The 22,683-nt window shown below is 41.6% G+C and overlaps 1 protein-coding gene across 2 annotated transcripts in view; it reads right to left on the reverse strand.

Annotated features, from left to right (window-relative positions):
- LOC135791880 (transcription factor Sox-5-like) overlaps positions 1-22,683 on the reverse strand; it is a 60,159-nt gene that overhangs the window by 29,084 nt on the left and 8,392 nt on the right. Inside the window, exons 1-2 of one of the 2 annotated variants that reach the window (XM_065302443.1) lie at positions 17,165-17,217; positions 17,053-17,093 (exon numbers count right to left, since the gene is read on the reverse strand). In XM_065302443.1, coding sequence (XP_065158515.1) covers positions 17,053-17,093; positions 17,165-17,212 — 89 coding nt within the window. In that variant the 5' untranslated portion in view covers positions 17,213-17,217. Of the gene's footprint in view, positions 1-17,052; positions 17,094-17,164; positions 17,218-22,683 lie in introns of those variants that run through there. The other variant, XM_065302444.1, reaches the window with a different exon arrangement.

Below are 22,683 nucleotides of genomic sequence, written 5' to 3' on the forward strand. Positions count from 1 at the left end.
TTCTATTTAATCACGTTAAGACCTCGTAAATACACGTTGTTATTAAGCGCGCTGCACTTTATTGTAACTGTACGCTTTGCTAATTAAGACGTTCATTTTTATTAGAGATAATAACTGCTATTAAAAGCAGTTCAAGTCATTTTCATAACATTACGTTTCACCGACGAGATTAATTTCCACTTTAATCTAGTTATAATTAAATAAATTAACAAGTATTGGTAAATTTTGCTCATTTTTAAACTTTCCAATTGAAATAATCACTTTTTTTCAAAAAATAAAAAATAAACAAAAATTATTTCTGCGTCAAAATTTTTTTCTTGCTAATTTTTTGCACTAGGGCTTTAGCTTTAGGCATAACAAATAAACGGTTCTAGTATGCAAACACAGAAGCACTAGGGGGTACATCTGAGTCGTCACGTGTTGTTAAACTCTCATACGTGCGGTGCCACACCGGCAATTACTCCTTCCTCGTAGCGACGTTTAGCATCGGTAAGAAGGTGGGCAGAGGCCGGGCGCGCAAGGCAGAGGAGACAGTCTGGCTTTAGGCGGCACCACACACGAGAAAGAAGGCACCTCAGAGCAATCAATTATAACTCGTATAATATCATACTTATTATCCAATAACGGATGAATTAATTAGGCGCCTAATGGCGCCGAAGGTACTTTCTATCGATTTGCTCAGCAATTAAAAAACGCACTCACTTTAGTTACTGTAATTATCTCGCTTTAGCTACGGTTTAGCTGAAATAATGACGCGATGTGTTATAAGTTGCCGTTACTTCTTGTCGCCGCACTTACTTATCGCAAGGCACGTAGTGAAAGAGTGATTTTCGTGCTTTTTTATTTTCTTCGATTTTTAACTCATCATCGTTTAATTTGGATCATGTGTTTGCGTTCGTGCTCGAACGTTTGACGTGTGTGTTGGGGAAAGGTCTTACTTCTTGCGGTTTCCAGCGTGCGCCTCGCGCTTTTTCTTCGTCTTCGGAGGGCGATCTGTCAGCGAGCCGGTGATTGAGGAAGCGTGCAGGGAGATAACGTGAGAGTGATTATCGGCAGATGGGCATTGCTATCTCGGGTCGCGACGCGAACCGCAGCAGCGCGAGCTTCTCGGCAAGCTCCGCGGCTGGTGATTAATGACTTTGTGCATTAGGCATTGACACGGCGCATTGTCGCTGTATAAACGAACGCGAAACGCGCTGAATGAGAAATGCCCCCGTCGGCCCCCGGTGGTGCGCTCGTTTCGTTCAGTTTTCCTCTTTTTTCCTTGTATGAATTTAAAAAAGACTTAATTGAATGGTAGTATTTTTCGCAACGCCCAAACGTCAATCGAGCCGAAAAACTTTTTGCACCGCAACGAAAATGGCTTTTCTTGCCGTATAATTTACAGAAAACGTGGAAAGTCAAAAAGCACCCCCGTTCTGCAATAAATAAAGAGTTTATTAACTGCGCGCCGAATTATAGTCGCTCGCGCACTTTGCGCGAAACTATAAACAAAATCGAGCGAGGCAGCATGCAAATTTAATGAGGTTTAATGCACCGCCATGTAATTATGTTAGTATTCAGTCTCTTAGGAGCTAACAAGTTATGAAACCGTTCTGCGAGCGTTTGGAGGAGATATCATTTGTTTCCAAGCCGAAACAGTATCAAACAGATCCTCATTATGAACTTGCTTAATGTTCATAAAATATGGAATGCGAGGAAGCGCGAGCGTCACCCCGGGGGTGGCATACGACGACATGACGATGGGGGTGGCGTTAGTGCTCTTTGCGTGCGCGCAGAGGTCGAGTATAATCCCCATGTTGTTATACGAAGATAATGCGGTTAACCCTTTAACTAGGGGGTTGCGCTTACGCCTTTGATATTCAATCCACGGAGGCCACTACAGTGTCGGCGGTAATCACCGGCGCGCACTCGCTCACCTCCGCGCATAACATCTATTAGCGTTTAATCATTTCGGGCATTTTTGAAAGCGCATAAAGACCTAACATAATTCAGGCCCATTAATGCTTAAACACGAGGATGGCATAATGAGGAATCCAAAGAGAGTAAATGTAATGGAACGATGCGGATGGGAAGCTCGCCTCTGTGCGGGTACAGCCGTTCTTTGAACATGAATCTTCCTAATCGCATTGGGAAAAAAGGCGCGCGATGCACGCGGTCGCATTATTTGGAGAATGTCCAAGATCACCGAACCAACAAGTCTATTTGTCTTCGCAATCACCATCAGATGCAATGACCATTCCATTGATGATGGCCCCCGGATGGCAGCGTTTTATTATCCTGACAATATTACGCATTTTTAGTGCATGTGGTCGCGGGTTTCGTGGAGTTAATTAGGGTTCACGATAGTTTGCCACGCGTTTTACGTACAGATCGTTAGGTTCGTCATATGTGTGTGTATGTATCAACAAACGTAAAAAACAACTCTTTCGCGTCTAAATTTAAGCCGGCGCAACTTCCGGCAGGCGACTTGCCAGCAGTGACAATGGAAAGCCCATCTACTATAACCGAGGCAACTACTAAGCAAAATGCAGAGTGTATTTAGGGACGTGTCGCGCGCTTGTTTACGGGAATAAGAAAACGGTGACAGGGGACAAAGGCAAGTTATTACATTGAACCTTAACAAGAAGCAATTAAGTAGTTAGGAACGGGTAGGTAGATTATAATGAAAAGAAAGAAAAAAAAACGAGTTTGTCACAAGTGACTTTGATCTCTTTCTTTAAAGTAACATAAAACCAAATGACGTCCTCGTAACTGTTAGGTGCCTGTATTATTTCGCATTATTATGCAAAAAGAGAACGATGGCGATGAAGAGATGAGCTATCCGGCAGCAAGAGACCAAGGGGCCGAATTGCGTCTCGGCTGCAAGGATGCAAACGTCCGCGAAGGGTTTTATTCGCATTCTTCCCGAGTGGTGGTGTGTGCGCGCCATGTCGTGGCCGAACGCGACGTAACACCTGAGTTCGTTTTATGATGCTATATTCTTATATTTTATTCCCCGCCTTATCGCATTTTATGAACATCCTTTCGAAATGGCACCGAGTTATATTGACAATAAAGGAACAAGAACTTTAGTGTATTTTTGTTCAAATGGACTCGCCGCGTATATAAAATGTATAGAATAATTTATTTCCACCAGCGGACCAAACGCCGTGTTCGCGTTCTTCTCGCGCCGAACGCCCGGGAACGGGATATGTTTGGCTGCATATTTCGCTCGGGCAGCGCGAGGATGACACAAGAGCAAAACGACACTCACACCACAGGTTTAGAATAAGCGCAAACAAAAAATCGAGCAAAACGAAATTATTTATTTGCGTAGAGACAATTTTGTATGCGGTGTGTGCACCCGGGGACGGAGCGCCGAGAAGAGCGACAACGTCCGATTCAAGCAGCCGTTCGGGTAGCGGGAAACGAGCACGGGTCATCTCCGCGGACGACATGAATAGCCCGCGTAGCAGAGGAAGCTAAATCGGTCGCGTGATGTTCATTCATAATCTCGACTTGCGGCGAGTTCTCTCCCGGTGCTGCTGCATTTTGGCTCTCGCCTAGCTGCATCTCAATATACTCTTGACTACGTACCCGGAAGACCGGCCACCTTGCCAAAGTCCATTCACAGATGCACAACTTAGTCAAATGCATATTCTTGTGTGCTCTCCCACTTATTTATAGACACTTCTTACCATTGTGAATGCGCGCACGCGACGAATTAAATGTGCGGTGATCAGGATGATTTCATTTCATTGTACTCGCCGCGTATTTTTACTCACCAACCTCCATTCATCGAAAAAAGCCTACCTATATAGTTGACATCGTTAACGATATGTAATTTTCAAAGACAAATCCTGCACATCCTGAACAAACAGATACACCCCAAGTGGAATACGTGATTTAATCCAACAACTGCACAGGGGGATGGAAAGGTCTTTGTGAATAATTGAAAACATAAATCCCCTTTTTGTCATCGGTTGTCTGAAAATATTTTATTTCCCGAGTGCTCTATACCCTTGCAATTAACAAATTTAATTGTACATTGATAGGTACGAGTTTAATTACGAAAATGTCGTTTGACATTTGCCGACTAATTGATAAATTCATCAACTTATCGGGAATATAAATTGCATGCCTCCCACGTTCATAATAATTCTCGCCTTTATAAATAATCATAACCAAATTAGGGGAGCGCACGTTGCTTTTGTAAATCAGCAAAATCAAAAGGCCGAAAACAAGAGGATTGTTGAATTGTATGATCATAACCCCTTTTCCGTACACAGTAGTTGTACACAGCATGCGGCTGTTGTTCATGCTCATTTCAACGACCGCCGCGCCAGCCCGAATTAAATAATAATAATGAAGAAGGAGGAAGAAAAAAACACAACGTCCGGCTACAACAAAAAGCGACGCTCACACAAACCCGCGCGCGCGCGCGAGTAAATAGAGTGTTGGTTGGTTAGAAAGGAGAAGTCGAGTGGGTTCTCCACAGCCCGACTGGGGTCTGCGCGCGGCTTGAAGTTGCTGCACACTTCACTTTTTTGTTAATAATAATGGCCGCCTCCGCGGTTTCGAGTGTCTTCCTAATCAGAGAAATACAATGCCCTGGTCTGGCGAGCGCATGCACCTACCTAGTGCGCATGCAATGCTTTTCATTTAATTTAGTTCTCGTACTAGAGCTGCTTTTGTATATATCCCTCAGTCATAATCTTCTCTCGCCGCCGCTCGACGCGTCTTCGCCGAGACTTTCCAAATGCACAACACCGGACGGAATGCAGAACGCGTGCAACCATCATAATTCATCGTTACCGAGTCAAGTGGAACTGCACAAAAGGCCTCCAGAAATTATTAATAAAATAATTTTTACTTACTCAACGCAAAAAAAATTACCATATAAACAATAAATGAATTTAAATTCAAATCAGTTAATCCAATTAGACAAATAGCGAGAGAAAATAAAAATAATCATCGTAAAATTTTAATTATTTCCAGCGATAATATAGAAAGGCATGTAAATGAAATAAATATTGTTACTGCCGAAGTATTTATTGCGAGTTGCATTCATAATTGAATAACATAACGCGATGCATGTTGTGTGCATAAATACGCGCCGGAGCTCCCCAGCCAGGCGTGCGTTTTGTGTTTATGTGCAATTATCGATATTACATCAGATCAAACACGAACGGAATGACAGCGCCGCGCCACTGCACAGGTAGAATAGACAACGACACCAACACGCAGGCGCGACGCGCTTAAATAATGAAATACAATGCGTCTTCTACACGCGGCGCACGTTTGTCGACTTGATATATATCGCTTAATTAAAAAGCGTACGCTTAAGGTGAACTTAACATAAGTTATATGGAAGCACTTGCAGGCGAATGCAGGCTAATTGCCTCGATGGATTAATTGATCGCTGCGAGAGCGACGGTGATTGACTTCTATTACGCTTATTTATGACGAATCAATCTGCAAAATCTAATTGCAGTCATCTGTATTGTTCGATATTAATAAATTTATATCAAATTGAGCAACAATGTTGCCTGGCAATTAAAAATTTAAAAAAATCTTTATGGCATTACGTAAAGCATGTTTTATTGGTGAGGTATTTTTATTTATGAAAAGTGTTGCCAACTTTGTTACGCAAACGCGTTAATTTATATATGTGAAGTAATGAAATATAATGGGGAAGATTAATTAGCTCACTATATTAGTATCAATTGATCGCTGTGCATTGTGGGTTGTTTTGTGGCGAGGAAAGTGTCAGGAAATAAATGGATTGCCCATTATGTTGTTTAAACACCCACACATAAAGGGGCATATCCTGCCAACATTAATGCATTGTTGATAGGGGTGAAAACGTACGATAATCCATCATCACCCCGCTAGCATATGATATAAAATAATTTGCGTGCGGCTGAGAGACTCCTGCGAAATCAATGAATAAACTTTTTGTTACATTATATTTTTGCTTTCATATGGAACTTGTTTTGAAATTTAATATAATAGCGTCTCTTTTTTTGATAGAAAATCTTTGCTTCTGGGAACAAAGTTAAAGAACACATTGACGTGAAAAATTAATACACATTAAACGCAATCTGTTTGCTCATTAATATTGAAATTTCAAGTAAAATGGAAAAGTTCTAATGAAAGGCCTCTTTTCGACAGCATTCTCGGCGCTGCTTGTTCGTTAGCCCGCACAAAGAAGCGCGAGATAAAGAAGGGAGTGCAACCTACATAACACATTTGATTCGCAGCGAAATTAACGAACCCCACGCAAGGTACAATACACTGTACTATACCTACTTATTCATAAAAGAGAAAGAAAAAATCTTGCGATGAAAAAAATAACGTAATTGCAAATACAAAGTAAGCTGAATAATTCAGGACTTGTGTATCTAAAAAGGGACACATTGCACATTGAAAGATCATGAATTGGTTTTTGGGGACGTTCCGCAACGAGCACGACCTTAGGTTTTGGCAGCGTCGCGAGCTGAGGGAAAAGCGAGACAGCTTCTGATAGGGCTGTCCGTCAAAGTGATTTATGTGAAACCTATACCCATACCGCACACCCCGAGGTCGCGCCTACACTTAAAAAGTTTTTAGTGATAAATACATTCACACACTGAACAAAAACCTCCATGAGAATGTCTAATTTCGTAAATTTTAATTAATAAAAAATACGACGTACAAAAGATCAAAGCCATTTTCATAAAGCTGAGTTATTATGCAAGTAAATTTTTGTTGAAAATGTAATTTCCTGCGCTTACTTGGAATCGACAGGTTAAGTAATAGCAAAACTGTTATTTATAATTCCATTTTATTTTTAGGGGTACAGACGCGCTGTGTGTGAGTCAATAGTAATCGCAAAATCTGGTAATTTCCTTTACGCTCCTTTGTAACTTCTTCCTCGCAATTTACAAACTACCAGCAAGTTTTATCGAAAACGTTCAGCGAATAAAACCAGAAAAGAAAACACTCATGCGCGCACGTTTATCAGCAATTGCTCATTTGATATTACAGCTTTGGTGTTTGTGTGTTGTATATATTCGCGATTTATCCCGACACAACGGCGAATAAAATGCGAATGCAATATTTTCGAACGCATGGAGGGACATAAAAGAGCAAACACCATTGCGATGGGACAACGAAGACAACGCTGTGAGAATATCTCTGCTTGTGTGTGCGAAACATGGTCGCATCGTCTCACGATGCACGCGGCGATTTCGCGTTGTTTGCTGCCTCGAACAACTGCGGCGAGAAAACAGGTAAGGCACCGGCTCGTGACACGAACACTGTATAATTCACCAACGAGTTCGAATAATTTGTCTCTTATCGTGTAATTGTTTGAATAATTCATACTAATGGGTTAGGAAACCGAGATTTATGGCTACATCAGGATCAGCACCAACAATGCAATTAAAACCACACACACACTAAAAATTTTAAAATTAAATTTTTTTTTTTTTGAAGGAAATTAAAATAATTTTAGTTGTTTCCCGAGTGTTGATGGTTGACGTGGTCGAATCATAAACATCCCGGGTGCTCGCGAGTCAATGAATCAGACGCTGCAAAGTTCATTCGAGTGTTGAGTGAGTAAGCGCACAAACCGATTGCAGGAAGCACCCCATCTATCTGTTTTACTATGTTTACCAAACTGCATATGCACATTAGAGCACGAAAAAAGGGGTTGAATATATTTTTAACCTACAAAAAACACACCGGCGCGCGCGTCAATATTGTTTGCGGAGGACAGGCTTGAGACCAAACATCCTTTTTACGGAAAAACGCTGTTTTCGTACACAAATCACCCCTTTTTCAGTTGCTCCCTTTTAGAGTGTTTTAAGGCAACAATAATTCACATTCACACTACGCCATCGTCGCTTCCTTTCCAATGGGACAGCTTTATGCGCATCTTTGATCTTTATAATCTATTTCGAAAATCACAAAAACGCATCATCTGTTTTTGTACTCGTGATGCAAGAGAACACAAGCGCTATGTTTATTTTCGTTTTTCCGTTAAGTACTCGCCGATTTCGCGCGAACATATTCTATAGGTGAGTCGAAAAGTAAATACAATCTGTTATTGCTATCTATTTCCATCAAACGATTGCCTTTCATTTAGAAATAATTATATTAGCGCAAGTGTGCGCCGCACACACTTGGCACGCAAACTATTTATACACACTGCTTCTAAGCAAATCTCAGCGAATGCTATTCTTGATTTGCGCGCGCGCGTCATTGTGATGTGGCATATTCTTATGTTAAAAAAGCACCATTCGCGTTGTTTGTCCGTGGCTCTCTTCTCGATAATCGTTTCCATGTTTTCGTAAACGATGCGCGCTTGTAACTTAATAGCGATTACAAGAACTGGAGACGAGATTTATGTTTGCGATGAAAGCGTCCCTATGTTCTTGTAATGGACACTTTTCTCTTTCGTAGCGTGGCATGCCACATAGAAACGCGACTTGTACACTTCGATTCAATGCGTGCGCGCTGTGTAAAAACGCAGCCCAGCGAAGGGAAAAGGAACAAGTGACTTTTGTGTTTTGTGTGTTCGGCTGCACGGGATGCTTTTTGAATGGGACGCTCATCCATTTTATTTTTGCTGGCGCGCGCGCGCGGAGGAGACGCGTATTTATAATTCCGTTCTTGAGCGCTCCGAAAACAAGCAGCAAAAAAAAACACACACAACAACTTAACGTCCGGAGATAATAAGAGACGACGAGCAAGGCTGGTCGCAGAGATGCGCTCGGGTTATATCGCGACGGTTTTTGAGCGTAACCGTAACTATTCTCTCCCGATGCGTCGTCGACTCCTTAATACGCAAAGAGAAAACGAGTGGATGATGGAGATATAAAACCGAAACAACCACCACGCGCGCGCGCGCACGCGTTTATTAAAAGCTTTTATGAATTATGTTTCCCGCATTGTGAATGTATTTTTATCCAAGCGGGCTCAGCGCTCAGGTTGTCTTCGACGTTTGGCGCAGTGCTCCTTTTTCAAAAGCGTCAACTGATGTGGAGTGAAAAGCGCAGAGAGACGAGCGTGCGTCGTTGTCGCACGCCGTTGTCATGTGTTACCAATACGCAACGTCAGAGCGTGTGTAAGCCGAGGAAGATATTCATATTTTGTATTTATGACTTTTATACAACATTCACTTAGTTAGGCTGGTGGAGTCTAGGCATCCGTAGGCAGCTGTTTGCACTCCGGAAAAAATCAGTGACACACGATACGATTATTATAAGAAAATTTTCACTTTAAATCTTTCCGCAGCTCGACGAGGGCGTGCCGAGCACGAGCATCAGCATCAGTGCGTCGGCAATCGACCGAAATTATTATCCACGCCAATTAAAAGTCCTGACGTACACGTTTAACACGCGTAGCAGCCATGCAGAGTGCGCGGTTGAGACGTGTGAAGAAAGAAGGCATGTGCACTCAACGAGAGAGGCATTTGTGCGCTGGCTGTGCGCATCTTTTACCATCCTCAGATTCGACTATTGAAGCGAACACATCTTCCGCGCGCGCATGATATGTACAGTTATGTTAGAAAGGTAGAAGTGAAAGGGCCCGGGCTTGTTCGACAATAATACTGCGTACAATTACACATCGTCGTGTACCGTACGCACCACACGAAATTATCACGCTTGTATCTTCACGGCGCGCATCATAAAAACGAATGCGAAATCGGACAGACGCAGACATTGTCTCCGTTAGAATGCGTCGAATTCTTTGATACGAAAATATGCGGTGCGCGCCTTTTCGACCGGCCAAGCATTGAGAGATTAAAAAGCCTCGCCGTAACTGGTGACACCGACGAGTTAATGAAGTTAGGCCGCGCTTTTTGCATGAAAAAGAAAAAAGTCTTTTCATGCAAAACCCTTTTAAGCTGGCGGCAGCTGTGCGAGCGAGAGAGCGGCCGAAAGTGTCGGCGCATTAACACTGATGCAAGACACCAGGACCCCGGTGATTATAAAAACATTAAAATCCCGACCTCATTGATATGCAAGACTGCAAAGTTCGGGTCCGACACAGAGGACGGCGAGCACGGCACGCCGTCGCCACCAAGGAAGCACAAAAGGACGCTCCTGATGCGAACGTAACCTCAAACATTGGCATATCAAGTACCCTTTGGATCAGAACGGACTTAGTAATCAGCTCAGAAATTCCATTTAAAACCGCATTAAATTTAATTCGCTTTTAATTTAGTGAAATTGGCACACTGCAAATAATATATGATTACTCAATAGCGTGTGTGCAATTCGAAGCTTCCGAAGAGCGAACTCCCGTCGGAGACTTGGTTACTTACAAAAGATTAAAACTAGTACAAGTGCTCAGTCATAAAGCGTCTTACGGCTAGAGCAGCGGAAAGTATAAATTGGCGAACTTTGTAATATGTTATCCTGCGCCGCCACCATCGGGCTAAATACTTTAAGCGCTTACACACACAGGAGTCCTTATTTCGGACAGATCGTAAAATCGCGCTAATGGATGACATTTTCTTCCGTCCATCCAGGGGCCAAGTTTACGTCTTACCGATGGCCAAAGTTAAATGCAGCTAGGGACACAGCGCCGTACCGAAGAGGAGCTTATAACTTATTTGTCCATCAAATATCCGATGTATATAATCGACGGGCGCGCCGAAACATAATTACACTTTTTGATGACCCGATGACAGAGCTTTAAGCGCACGAGCGTGTTTTGTATGACGTGCGCGTTATGTGCATTGACGTCGGTCGCATATACGAAGCTTTCGTAAGTATGTTTTATTATGGCTCGCCGGTTCAATAAGGTGTTCGACACTAGGGGGGAACAGGGGGCGCCGGCGCGCGCGAACAGAAAAAGGGATTACAGATATTACGCTCTGGTGTAATTGTGCGCCGTCAATGGCATGGCACACCATTTCGCCGCGAAACCATCGATGAGGATTGAAGGATGATCAGGAGCGCGTCGCGTACAAACGAGAGTAGCGCGCGGCGTAATCCTGAGCGTCGCCGGCGCTTTTGTGTTGGAACTCCATTTACCACCTATACAAGTGTCCCAGCCGCCGACATCTGTGCGGCAATCATACCAAGGCGACATAATACCTCTCCTTATCTCAACCGCACACATAATAATCGAAGGTTTATTTTGTTTGACTTTGTCCTAGCAAATCTCCTCGCCAACATTGTATTTTCGCTCTTTATTAAAAAAGCTTTTGGGGTGTCCACCAAAATGTTTAAAATTTGGTTTTATTAAAAATAGTAGGTAGTAAAGTTGATCTTTGGTTTATTGTCAATCATTTAATTTCAAAATCTTAGAAAATTGCTATAAAAATGAAAGAAAACAAGCAAAATTGACAAAAATTTGTAAAATTTTGCTGTTTTGAAATTTAAACGATAAATAAATAAATTGTTTTTCATAAAATCTATGAATGATCAATGATTCTATTCTAAACTTTTTTAAAACGAGAAAAAAACACCATAAAAACATCAAATTTTGATAAATTTTCCAAATATTTAGTAAATTTTAAACAATTTTGGCCATTACAAGATAAAAACCGCTTTGATACATAAATAACTATTATTTGAATATGCCAACATAAGATGACATCCAGAAGTAAACGAGAAGATGGTGAAATATGATTAGAAAAGAGGTTAAATAATTCCCAGCTATTTCCGTTCTATTTTCACGTGCATTAATATCATACACGTACGCACATATTCATCCAGTTGACTTACACATGTGCGCCGCCACCATACGCAACCGCTCTTAATTTTTTTTATGTTAATTTTAAATGGAAGCGCACGGAATTCTGGCAGTGAACGTGTGCCTGCTCAGAAGCTCTCTGGAATCATGAATGAAACGCTCGTGCGTACCGCGGGCGATACACTGCCACACCGACAAACCGCATCACATCGCATCTTATTGCATCGCATCCTTATCTAACACTCCAAAAATTTACACCAATTGAATTATTTCATTTCGGACACTTGAGTTTGTGCACCACCAGTTTTTCGGCGATTGAAACTGTTCTTATCATTGTCGAGTTATTATTATTAATGTACAAATAATAATTTATTTGAACAATCCTATTTTTTGCCAAAATTGCAATTTATCTTGTTTGTATTTGCTCTTCAAAACACATATTTACTTTATTTATTTACTATTTATGTAATCAAAATATCAAAATTAGAGAATTGTCGTGATGTGTCACTCTGTCAGCGAGCAATTTGGCACCTAGATTTTTTTATTAACAAAAGCCATTTAACACGTTTTGTTTGTTTAATATATCAAACAAATTCGGGAGAAATTATATCTTATCTAATTGTATTGACTCTTTCAATGTCAAATACTAATAACTGGCAAAAAGTACAAAACTTTGTAGGCCTAGTACGTAGGTTTGTACACGCAATCTTGAAACAACAACAAAAAAACGCAAAAAGCCGCTAGAGGAAAGTTGAAAGCTGCTCATCAAAAAGTTGCGATATATCGAAACCCCGGCTAAATTAGTTTTAATTGGTTTGCGCGCGTAGTGGCAAGAGTTGTGGCAATAACGACCTCGTAAAAAATAATAAATTTGTCAGAAATAATAAATAAGTTATGGGCTCCGGCGTTCGCAACAGCCGCGCCGCGTTTTGCGTGATATCGTACGCTTCGCATATACGAGTACACATAGATGAAGAGCAAGGCATGGAACAATTCCAACATACATATATTTTCATATTTGACAGTTCGTGTTGCAATTATCGCAACTACACTTTATATTTTACTATTTGTTTCCATATCGAAATATTTACGTTCCCGACTGCACAACTGACACAACCGACATCTTCATAACTATTCCATACTTATTTCAGGAGTGCATTCGACATGGACGAAGATTATAACATCTTTCATAATTCATATTTTTGTAGACACAACAAGGAATTCATCATTGAATGCTGTCCGCAGTGAGGATCGTTTGAAATTTTTTAAACAGATAAAGTTGCTGGTTTTATGTGGTGTTTTCTTAGCTTTGCTTTTGATGGAGAATTACTAAAGAAAAAACATCTATTTTTGCTCGCGGAGAAAAACAATCTAAATTGGATTTCAAAAGTAATTCGAAGACATTTACCTAAGTGGTTTTGCCAGTGTAATATATATTTTTATATTTTACACACTTCTATGTTGATTTATATAAAATCGTCGCGTTTTATTGACTTAACACGATAATAGTAAATAAAACCGATTAAGTAAATAGAAGTCAAAATTTATCGCCAAATTGATAATGCATACTCATTGTAGCTAAATATAAAGTTAGTCACTCAATTTTGTAACACACCAAACTGAAAATAGATTGACTAAAAATACAAACAAACAAATAATGGAGCAGGAAACGCATTGTCTGTAATTGTAATAGCGTGCGCTGCGAACAAGTTGCGGCGTACGTTTTTTCACGTTGTTCACTTCAATAGTAATTTAAATTTACACGTTACCAGTAGTCGAACGGTTTGTTTATTTCGGTTTGTTCTCCGACGATAATGAGTACGAAATAAATGGTTTGTTCCTGCGCACCATATACAGCATCACACCGAGTTGTAGACGTGAGGCATCTTCACTTAAAGAATCGGTTTAGCTGTTGATGTGGCGCAGTGCTACTCGGAACTCTGCTGTCAATCAAGTCAACACGCGATTCGGTGTTGTGTCAGTGTATGTCCCCAACGTTTTTGTTCCCTGCTAAGTGCCCCGGTGCGTGATTATTGTTTATTGCCGGATTGTTTGGTTTATGAAGTCCGTCGAATAATTGCCGGTTGTTGAATTTATGATCGCGGCGCCGCGCGCCGGTCGTGACCGTTTGTCGATCTGGGCATGGATCGTGTAATGAGTGCGGCCTGGTCAATTATGGGTGGACTTGAATAATAGCAGCAAATTAAAGTTATGCAGATAACGCGCGCGGTCGGATGGGTTGCATGCGCGCGCGAGCCGGCTCCCGCTCCTGTGTAGGTAGCCAGCGAGCCGTGGCCGAAGAAGAAGAAGAAGATTGTTACCACATAAGTATTACGAGTAAGTGGAATTGCGCCAAGTGTTTTGCCTTGTTCCAAACAGCAACGACAAGTGCATGTAGCTGGCGCGACGGCGGACAAACGTCCGCCCGAGTGTCGCGGACCAAAGGAGCTGCTCACAGGCTGTGCTGGTGTTAATGAAGGAACATTTCATTAGGACCACGACGATATCCGATCTTGCGCTGGCGCTACGCAAGCGGCCGCTTTGTAAATTCATAGGATTTCAATCGGGAGCATGTACTTACCAGTACGATTGTATCTCGGTGTTATTTATTCGGTACTTATTGCTGTTTGTACTCCACAAACCAACAATAGTCCGTACTTATGCGCCAGCGCGTACATGCTCCGGGAGTGTGGTGCGAGATGTGTAAGACTGGTATCCCGGTCGAGAACATGTGCACGTAACTTCTGGCCGGGCAATATCTGGATCTGTGTATGTAATCCATAAATTCGCTCGATAGTTAACTCGGCTGCCCCTGCGGTGGGAGAGCAAAACGGCGCGCTATCTCTATTACACCTACCGCCTTCGATTATTTCACGTTTATAAATTCCATGCGGAAAATCTCCCCTTTCTCCCTGATATACCAAAATCACCTATCAATAATATTCGGACCCTCCTACTGCCCCCGACACATTTATTGCCACTCTTACAAATGAAACTTTAAAATTCATAACGTATGGACCAGAAAAACTTCTAAGAGCCAACTGGGGATTCATCCGTGTCCGTGGTATGATACCGTTTTTTTATATATATTATATTACGACAAAAAAAATTACATCTCGAAAATGTCCGCAGTCGCATTGTCAAGAGTCCATCGTCGAAATGAGCACTGGCCGTTTGATGTGAAAGGCCAGACATTAATTCATAATAAACGAGTCGCTCGTAGTTCGCCACTTATATTTCCTTAATCCCCATATGTCCGGGAGCGGCGCGCTGCCGCCGCCACCGCCGCCATCCGCGATAGTAAGTAACGCGCGCGCGGGAGAGAGCTGTAAGTAAGCAGCAACATGATGAAAACGTAATGGTTATATCTCTTTATGTCGTAGAGATCAAAGGCCACATACATGCGCGCGGAGCGGGTTGGTCCTTTTTCGAAACTGGTCATATCTAAGGCTCCCCTCAAACTCACCACCCGAGCATCCGACCCTGTGTGTATAAATGTGTATATATTTACTGATACACACACACAAACACAACTTTCTGACCGCCACGGAATGCATTCTAGTCTCGGGCCTCTAATTAGCGGACTCGTTCTTCGCGCGCATATACTTGATGATGATTTAAGTGCATCCAACTTTTGCATTCGCCATTCATTGTAACCGCGCGCCGGCCAGATCGATGCATCTCTCAGGACTGGTTTGCTTATTTAATGTCGTCCAGTTATAAGGTTGCGAAATAAAAAAAAAACAACACACAACACGAGCGAGCGCACGAAAAGCGAAAAAAAGGTTAACCCTAAATTACGGCCGCAACAATTGCACGAGATTGCCCCGAATATATCTGCATAAGTTGGGCCCGTTGTTCCCGTTGCTACATTGTGGTTGTCGTGTGCAGGCACGTCCGCGGTCGGCCAATAAACACTTTTTGTCGCGACGCGGCTACGTTTTCGAATTGGTTCGATTCCGAACGAGTTTCGCTAATGAATATTTCTCCGATGCAAGACAAATGAGTCGCAAACCGAACGTAATCGGTCGGTGCGGCGCGACGATGCGACACCGGAATGCGTGCCGTTAAAATAATGAGCGAGGCAACGGTGACAAGTGACACACGACTTTTTAAATCTATCTCATAACCTTCCATGCACCGCTATATCGAAATAAACTGTGTTGACGTTTTTCTTTCAACCCGCACATTCCCGACCCCAACTCATTAACCCTCGCAGCCGAAAATGATTCTCGACTTGGTTATATTGTCTAAGGACGCGCTTCGCTTATTACCCTTTAACGTCTACAGAAAACTATTAACGTTCCACCACCAAATCGTGCGAAACCAATTAGTTTTGCTTCTTTAGCTCACTTTGCGCATGATTCGCATCCGCCTCGCGCGCGCCTGGCAATCTGTATCATTTATTAGAAAGCATGCCAGAAAGAGTAATCGTTTGGCGAATGACTGTTCGAATTTCAATAACGCACACACGTCCGCCAACTGCTTGAATTCAATACAAGCACCCGCGCTGGAGTTTCCAATTCCACCGTGGCCATGAATGCCAAAGAAGAAGAAGGAGAAAAAAAAAACAACTTATAAACTTGTACGTAGGTATATCCCTCGAAGAGTTATGTATCGGATTGTTAGAACAAAACGATGTAAAACAAGTCGGAAGTAGTCCCCGGAGCCTCGTAGAACACCCCCGGCGTTTTGAGTTCGACATCGGTTTGCTGGTTGCGCCCGACGGAAAAAGAGAAGCGCTGAAGAAAGCGAACGCGCGGGCCCGTTATGTTGACTGCAAAATACGAGTGTTTCGGGAGCTGGCTGCATGCCTCCATGCCGGAACGAACGAGCAATGATGCGCATTGGGACGGCAATTTTTAAATAATTGACTGGAGTCCGGTTGGAAAATGAATTACAGTTTGGATCCCTCAATAACGTATAGTAACTTATGGCGCTTGTGAGAGTAGCCATTGCAGCGCGCATATGATTCCACCTTCCTTATCGCTATCAAATTGCACACAAATCATACACATGTACAAACGTGCTTCTCGCTTTATCTTCCACACCGCAAACGTCGATTATTTTTTATTGTAGGCAAGCGATACATAATGAAATTGAAATAGGTGGATGCCGAAGTGTTTTCCGAAGTCGGAATTGAGGATTTTGATGGGCAGTAAGTAAGAAAAACCGAAATAAAAAAAAGCGCTCGGACGTAAAGCGAATGAGATTTTCGTTTGGGTGGATGCGCCAGTCGTATATACAACACACATACGCTTTAACCCTGCCACATTTTCTATAACCACTCTCAGTCATTCCCAAGCGTTGTAAAAGTTTGTTGCGGCCAATACGCGGACTCATAGTGTTAATGCATAATGTATGAAAGGTACTCACCGAGAAGTCATGGCATCTATTTGACGGCGTGAGGTCCACTTCTGCAACACAAACATTTACAACGTTTAATTTAATATTATTTGCGTAAAAAATTTAAAAAATTAATCTCTACCATGTCGTGGGCGAGTGTCGGCATATTCGCCGCGTGCCAAATATACATATTTATTACACCGTGCGCGCGGAGCTATCAAATCACACTGCAAACAGCGACAATGTGAAATAAATGTATAGGTCTCCAAGTTCCTATCGAAATCTGAACCAAATATTGGCACAACTTCCAGACGAATAATTGGTTGATAAGCTCGAGTGCAAGTAAAGCCATGTCACCAGCATGAGGGCATATAATACATATACGTGTGTGCAGTGTAAGTTAATTGTCACTTTCCTGTTATATTTCCGTCTGCGCTTGGGATGCACGCTGTGCGCGGCGAGCATTTTCCATTTTTTCTGCGTCTTTAGCAGATGTACAACACGCTGGAAAAAATAATGCCGCCGTGGAGAGATTTTTTCCCGAGCTGTTTTGCCTTGTGTGTATTTGTTCGATTTGGAAAAAGCGAAATTAAATATCCTTCTTCTATGCCGGAAATAAAGAGCCGAGCGATTTTTATTTTGCATACGTGCGATCGTCAAGAGCCGTGCATTCCCCCCTTCGTAATACACTTGCCAGCCTTGCTATGCTCGAGCGCGCACACACCTAGCTACATGATTTCGTATTATTAAATATAGGGAAGGCCCCGGGGGCACCTGCCCCGTTGTTGAACGAATTAGGAAACAATTCGCAGCGCATAAACGAGGCGTTGACGACTTAGCTGCGAACCCCTCTCGCGATTGACTTCACGCACTAATGCCCCAACAATCATAATACTTAACACCCCTTTTAATCAATCACCGAATCCGATTATTTCACTTGCGGATGTTACACGTAATGATTTTTGAATATTCACCACCGAGTGTTTGATAAAATTTTCGAAAATCATTAATGAAACATAAATAATGATAATTATAAACATAGTGACATTAGAAATATTATTTATGCACTTATCATCATTGCAGTCGTATGACATCTGCGTACCTGCGCAGTTGGTTATCGATATTATATTCGTTTACTTGAAATGCACACTGCGTTTCACATCAGGAAAGAAATTCGAGAAGGCGTACGTTTTTAGCGTGCATATCTACATATCGAAAGGTTTTTGATGCAGTTGCATGTACTTACATCTTGCTGCGGCGCCGCTTTCTTATATACGTATGTGCCACGCATTATTATATACGATCGATGGAACGCAATCATTGAGTTCATTACGATCGGTGGAAATATAAAAATTCTTCGTAATAAAACCGCAGATTTAACGGGTGGTGGGAAATAACAGGTTAATGATTCTTAAATTTTAATTTTATATCCCCGTTTTGTACGGCGTCAAAGACGCTGCGTTTGCAATAAAATCCTGAACGCTCACCAAGCGGCAAATATCCAAGAACCAGCCAGGCTCAAACACAATATAAAACTCTCATCGATAGTTATCCTATAGGTTAGTATTCAAAGTATTTTTATATTCATTAAATGCACGATTTTAAACAATACGCGACACGTCGAATAATTTACACAGTGAGAGTGATAGAAAAGAATGCATTATTGACGAAATAAATATCTGGAGGTGTATAAAAACTTCTGGCTATCAGTTTTATTCAAACAGTATTCTAATTCGTAATAAAACGACGGCTGCCGTGTAATAAATGTTACGATAATCGCGTCGCTGGAATAAAACGGCCTTAGCAGCGAGCGCAGGCATTTAATACACTTGACCAATTGCTCTGCTCTTATCCGCCTCGCATTTATGGAACGCCGTTGCATACATATGCATGAGGCGCATCGCGCAACTAGCGGTCCGTCCATTTTCAATATTATTATATGGCGAACGAGCGAACGAATAACGCGATCAAAGTTACATTCATCTATGTGCTGCATAACTTTACCATCGATTCCCACCACATTACAAATTCACAAGAATTCGTTAAGTGCTTTCACTGCGCCGAGAAGTGGTCACACATCTCGACAACGAAGAACGCCACTTGGAATTACAGCATCCAGCATCAACCGGCGCACCGCGGTTAACGAAAAAAAGTTTATTGTTTCGACTAAAGCGGGCACACAGTTTAATCATCAAGACAGTTTCGTGACTTTATCGGGAGGCTGCGGCCCGTTGTCGTCGTGTTTTACATGAATCAGTGTAATTTTGATGAATGGGACAAGCATTGTGTATAAATGAAGTGCCTGTCAAGAAGCCGCGCGCGCACACATACTGCTCATGGTTTAACTTTAAAATAAAGTCGTTATTTTTTTATGGTGTTAATTTTAAAAAGGAGATAATAGCGTAAGATAGCGTATTAAGTTATGGGAGAGAAAAACGATCACGTCCGAGTTGCACACACACATACATCAATGAGGTGCCTTTGAGATGATCTCCTCTCTCGCGATGTGTGTGTGTGTGTAAGTGTGCATCTCGATCTTCTATCAGTTTTCTGCTACACGCAAACATTTGTTGCGTGGCGTACAATGCAAACACGTTGGCCGGGATGGCAGGCGAGCCTTTTATGATTAATGATGCAGGAAGCGATCGGTTTGTCGGACACACTGCGTTGTTGGTCTTCTAATTGTTTTTAGTTGCCTGTTACGTCGGCCCGATGCCGGACAGCCGCATTACATGCTACAACGCTTGATTACACGCCTGTCCACTTTTTACGAACTCATAAACAACAACAATCTTTGAGCAGTATCTTCGAAAAAACGCCCGCTCACAGCCGACAATAACGCCGGCCTTAATCTGCGCGCCTTTTTTTACTGACATTCCGCGCGCCTGACAAAAAGGCGTAAATAATAAACGTTTAATCCGATAATCTACGCCGCGCGGCACTTTTCACACGTTCATTTATGAATAAATTATTTATTGAGGCAGGTTATTAAAAGCGGACCATTCTGACACTTTGAAAATTGAGATCACAATTTTCTTCCCCGCAGCGTGCTATTACCTACATTCACGCTGGTGAAAATGCAACACTTTGGTACATTTGCAGGCCAAGATGTCGAAAGAAAACCCGGTTGTTCTCGGGTGGTGAATGTGGAAACACATGTAGTGCCTACCCAGCACTCTAAGGTTGTGACTACGCACATTGAATATTTTAAGAGTCAAAGAAGCAATTTGTACTCGACCAGCGACAACAAAAGCGGGTACATTGTGATCGCGTAATGAGAGTCCAAGTACGTCCCATTCTATTGCTCTCCACACACTCCTCGGCGCGCTACATGATGACAACAACGCCGCATCGTTCTCCACGGCCCATTCTATTCCGCGAAGGACATACCGCTTTAGTAGTAACATACCTTAGTGTCAAGTAAAATGAGTTCCATTGTTTTGTACAAAGTGGTATTGACTTAAAAAGAGGAACAGACGTTTGCTGCGACGATAAAACCGATACACAATAAACAAGAAAACAAAATAAAAAAAGAGTTAAACCTGCTGGTCTCAACAGCGAATTGTTTTTGTGGAACAATCGTATTTCTATTTGATGACGATAAGATGAAGTACCAAACTAGAGAAACGTTAATTGCACATCTGTATAACATGAGTCTGACCTCATTCCTTCGTCAAATAATTCTTCAACCACACGAAAGAAGTGGCAACAATCAAAGAACCAAACAATGATGTCGAAGCCGGACATGAGTTGGAACGCACAAATTTGAAAGAAGACTGATAAAAAAAAAACAACGACGAAAATTATTCGTAATGTGTGTGTGTGCAGCGCGCGCGGTGTGTGGATAAAAAGTAATAGTAACTTATTAAGTTATTATTCCTCTTCACTCTCGCGAGGATCGAAGGAATGAAATAGGTATCATTAAAGTATTTAACTCGACACAACAACGCAACGCTGTGGCAATTGCTGCATTTACGGCCCATCGTCGGCAGCCGCATTTCATTTCAATCCGAAGAATTACAATTACGAGCAAAACAGACGCCCGTATAGAAAAAAAGCAGCAACAACACAGAATACAACAAAATTTGTGTGGCGCAATTACGTTTTTGACGCGCCAGTTAGTGTATTCCTACTTTTCGAAGGCAAACAAAAAAATATGTGTGTAGATCTCACCGTCGAAATGTTTGTATATTATTACAACCGTAGGAAATCGGAACGCGCACCGCATCATCTATTTATCGTAGCTTTTATTGTGTTTATAATTAAAACTAATATAAATATTGCGTCAGGACTTTATTCCGACTCAAACCGCATGTCTCTGCTGGGAATAACTCATAATATTCATGTGTTGCTTCATTTTTTCCCGCAAACTTAAATATTAATAACAAAAATTAACTTTACATCACTTTTTGTTAAAAATGTATTGTTATTTACTAATTTATTTTATAAATAATAAATATTTTGAGGTTTTGTAACACTCGGTGTATATTTACCACACAAAACATACGAGATTTGTTCTTGTTGTACACGAGAGTTTTCTATTTTCATTGATTTTTATTGTTTTTCGTTTTTCCGGCGATCTGTACATATGCATCGCTAGTTGGCGATGTTTGTAGTTTCAATAAATACACACTTGTGTTTCGAATGTTTTATGAACTAATTCCGAACTTTATGATCGCGTATAAATAGTTCAGAATCGTTTTTTACGAGCGTGGCATTCGGTGAAGGAAGGTATCTTTACTCGGTGAAAAAAAAAAAACTACAATTACAAACACAGAAATCCAAGGAGCAAAAATCGATAAAATACATTTTACATTGTAGTAGGAAATGTGTTCGTTATAAAGTCGTCAGATGGAAATAATTATTATGTTAATGAATAAAAGTTTTATTTATTAAGCATAAAAGCTTTGGCAAATGACAGAAACTCAAAGTGAAGCGGGTGCTGCTGACCGGTCGATCGGGTGTGTTCCGGGCCTGCGCGAGGTAACTATATTTAATTGGATCTTTGTAAAAATCACGCGCGCCAGAAATACTCGACTTGTATGTACTTACGCTTCGCTTATCTACTTCATTTTATAAAACGTACAAACACGAGCACACAAATATACCGGGGTCCGCGGACGAAACGAAATGAACGAGCCGAACGCACGTGCAAATTCGCGTATAAAGATCCTTTAAACATGACACACAAATTACACGCTATCATCTCACTTTTCTGCATGCCCTCTTGCCAGTCGGATGTGTACGTCCAACCGTCCACTTTGTGCTTATTTTTTCGCAACTCCTCGCATGTGAACCACCCGAACACAAAGTGGACAAACACCGAATTACAAATTACATTTTTTTCCACGCTTTGACGTTTTCCCGGCGAAGCGCAAGAGTTTTTAAATAAATGTGTACAAAACGAGCTTTTAATGCTTAATGGCCTAATGGTTTAATTTTTTGCATCAGCCTCATATCAGTCGGCAAGCTGCTGGCCGGCTATGCAAACAGAGCATTAAGTCGCGGCTGCTTAAAAAAGAAATACAAAATCGTAATGAAATATTAATACATGCGTATAATGCAAATTGCTAATTCTAATCTAATGCCTGGCATTCCGAGATACCAATCGAATATGTCTATATCTATCTATACGGTAGTTGGAATAATATTTTCAGTGAT

The sequence above is a fragment of the Atheta coriaria genome, unplaced genomic scaffold, assembly GCF_025399875.1.
Source record: "Atheta coriaria isolate IRGN ID8LTWV9N9 unplaced genomic scaffold, Caltech_Dcor_3.1 hic_scaffold_5_pilon, whole genome shotgun sequence".
NCBI lineage: Eukaryota > Metazoa > Arthropoda > Insecta > Coleoptera > Staphylinidae > Dalotia > Dalotia coriaria.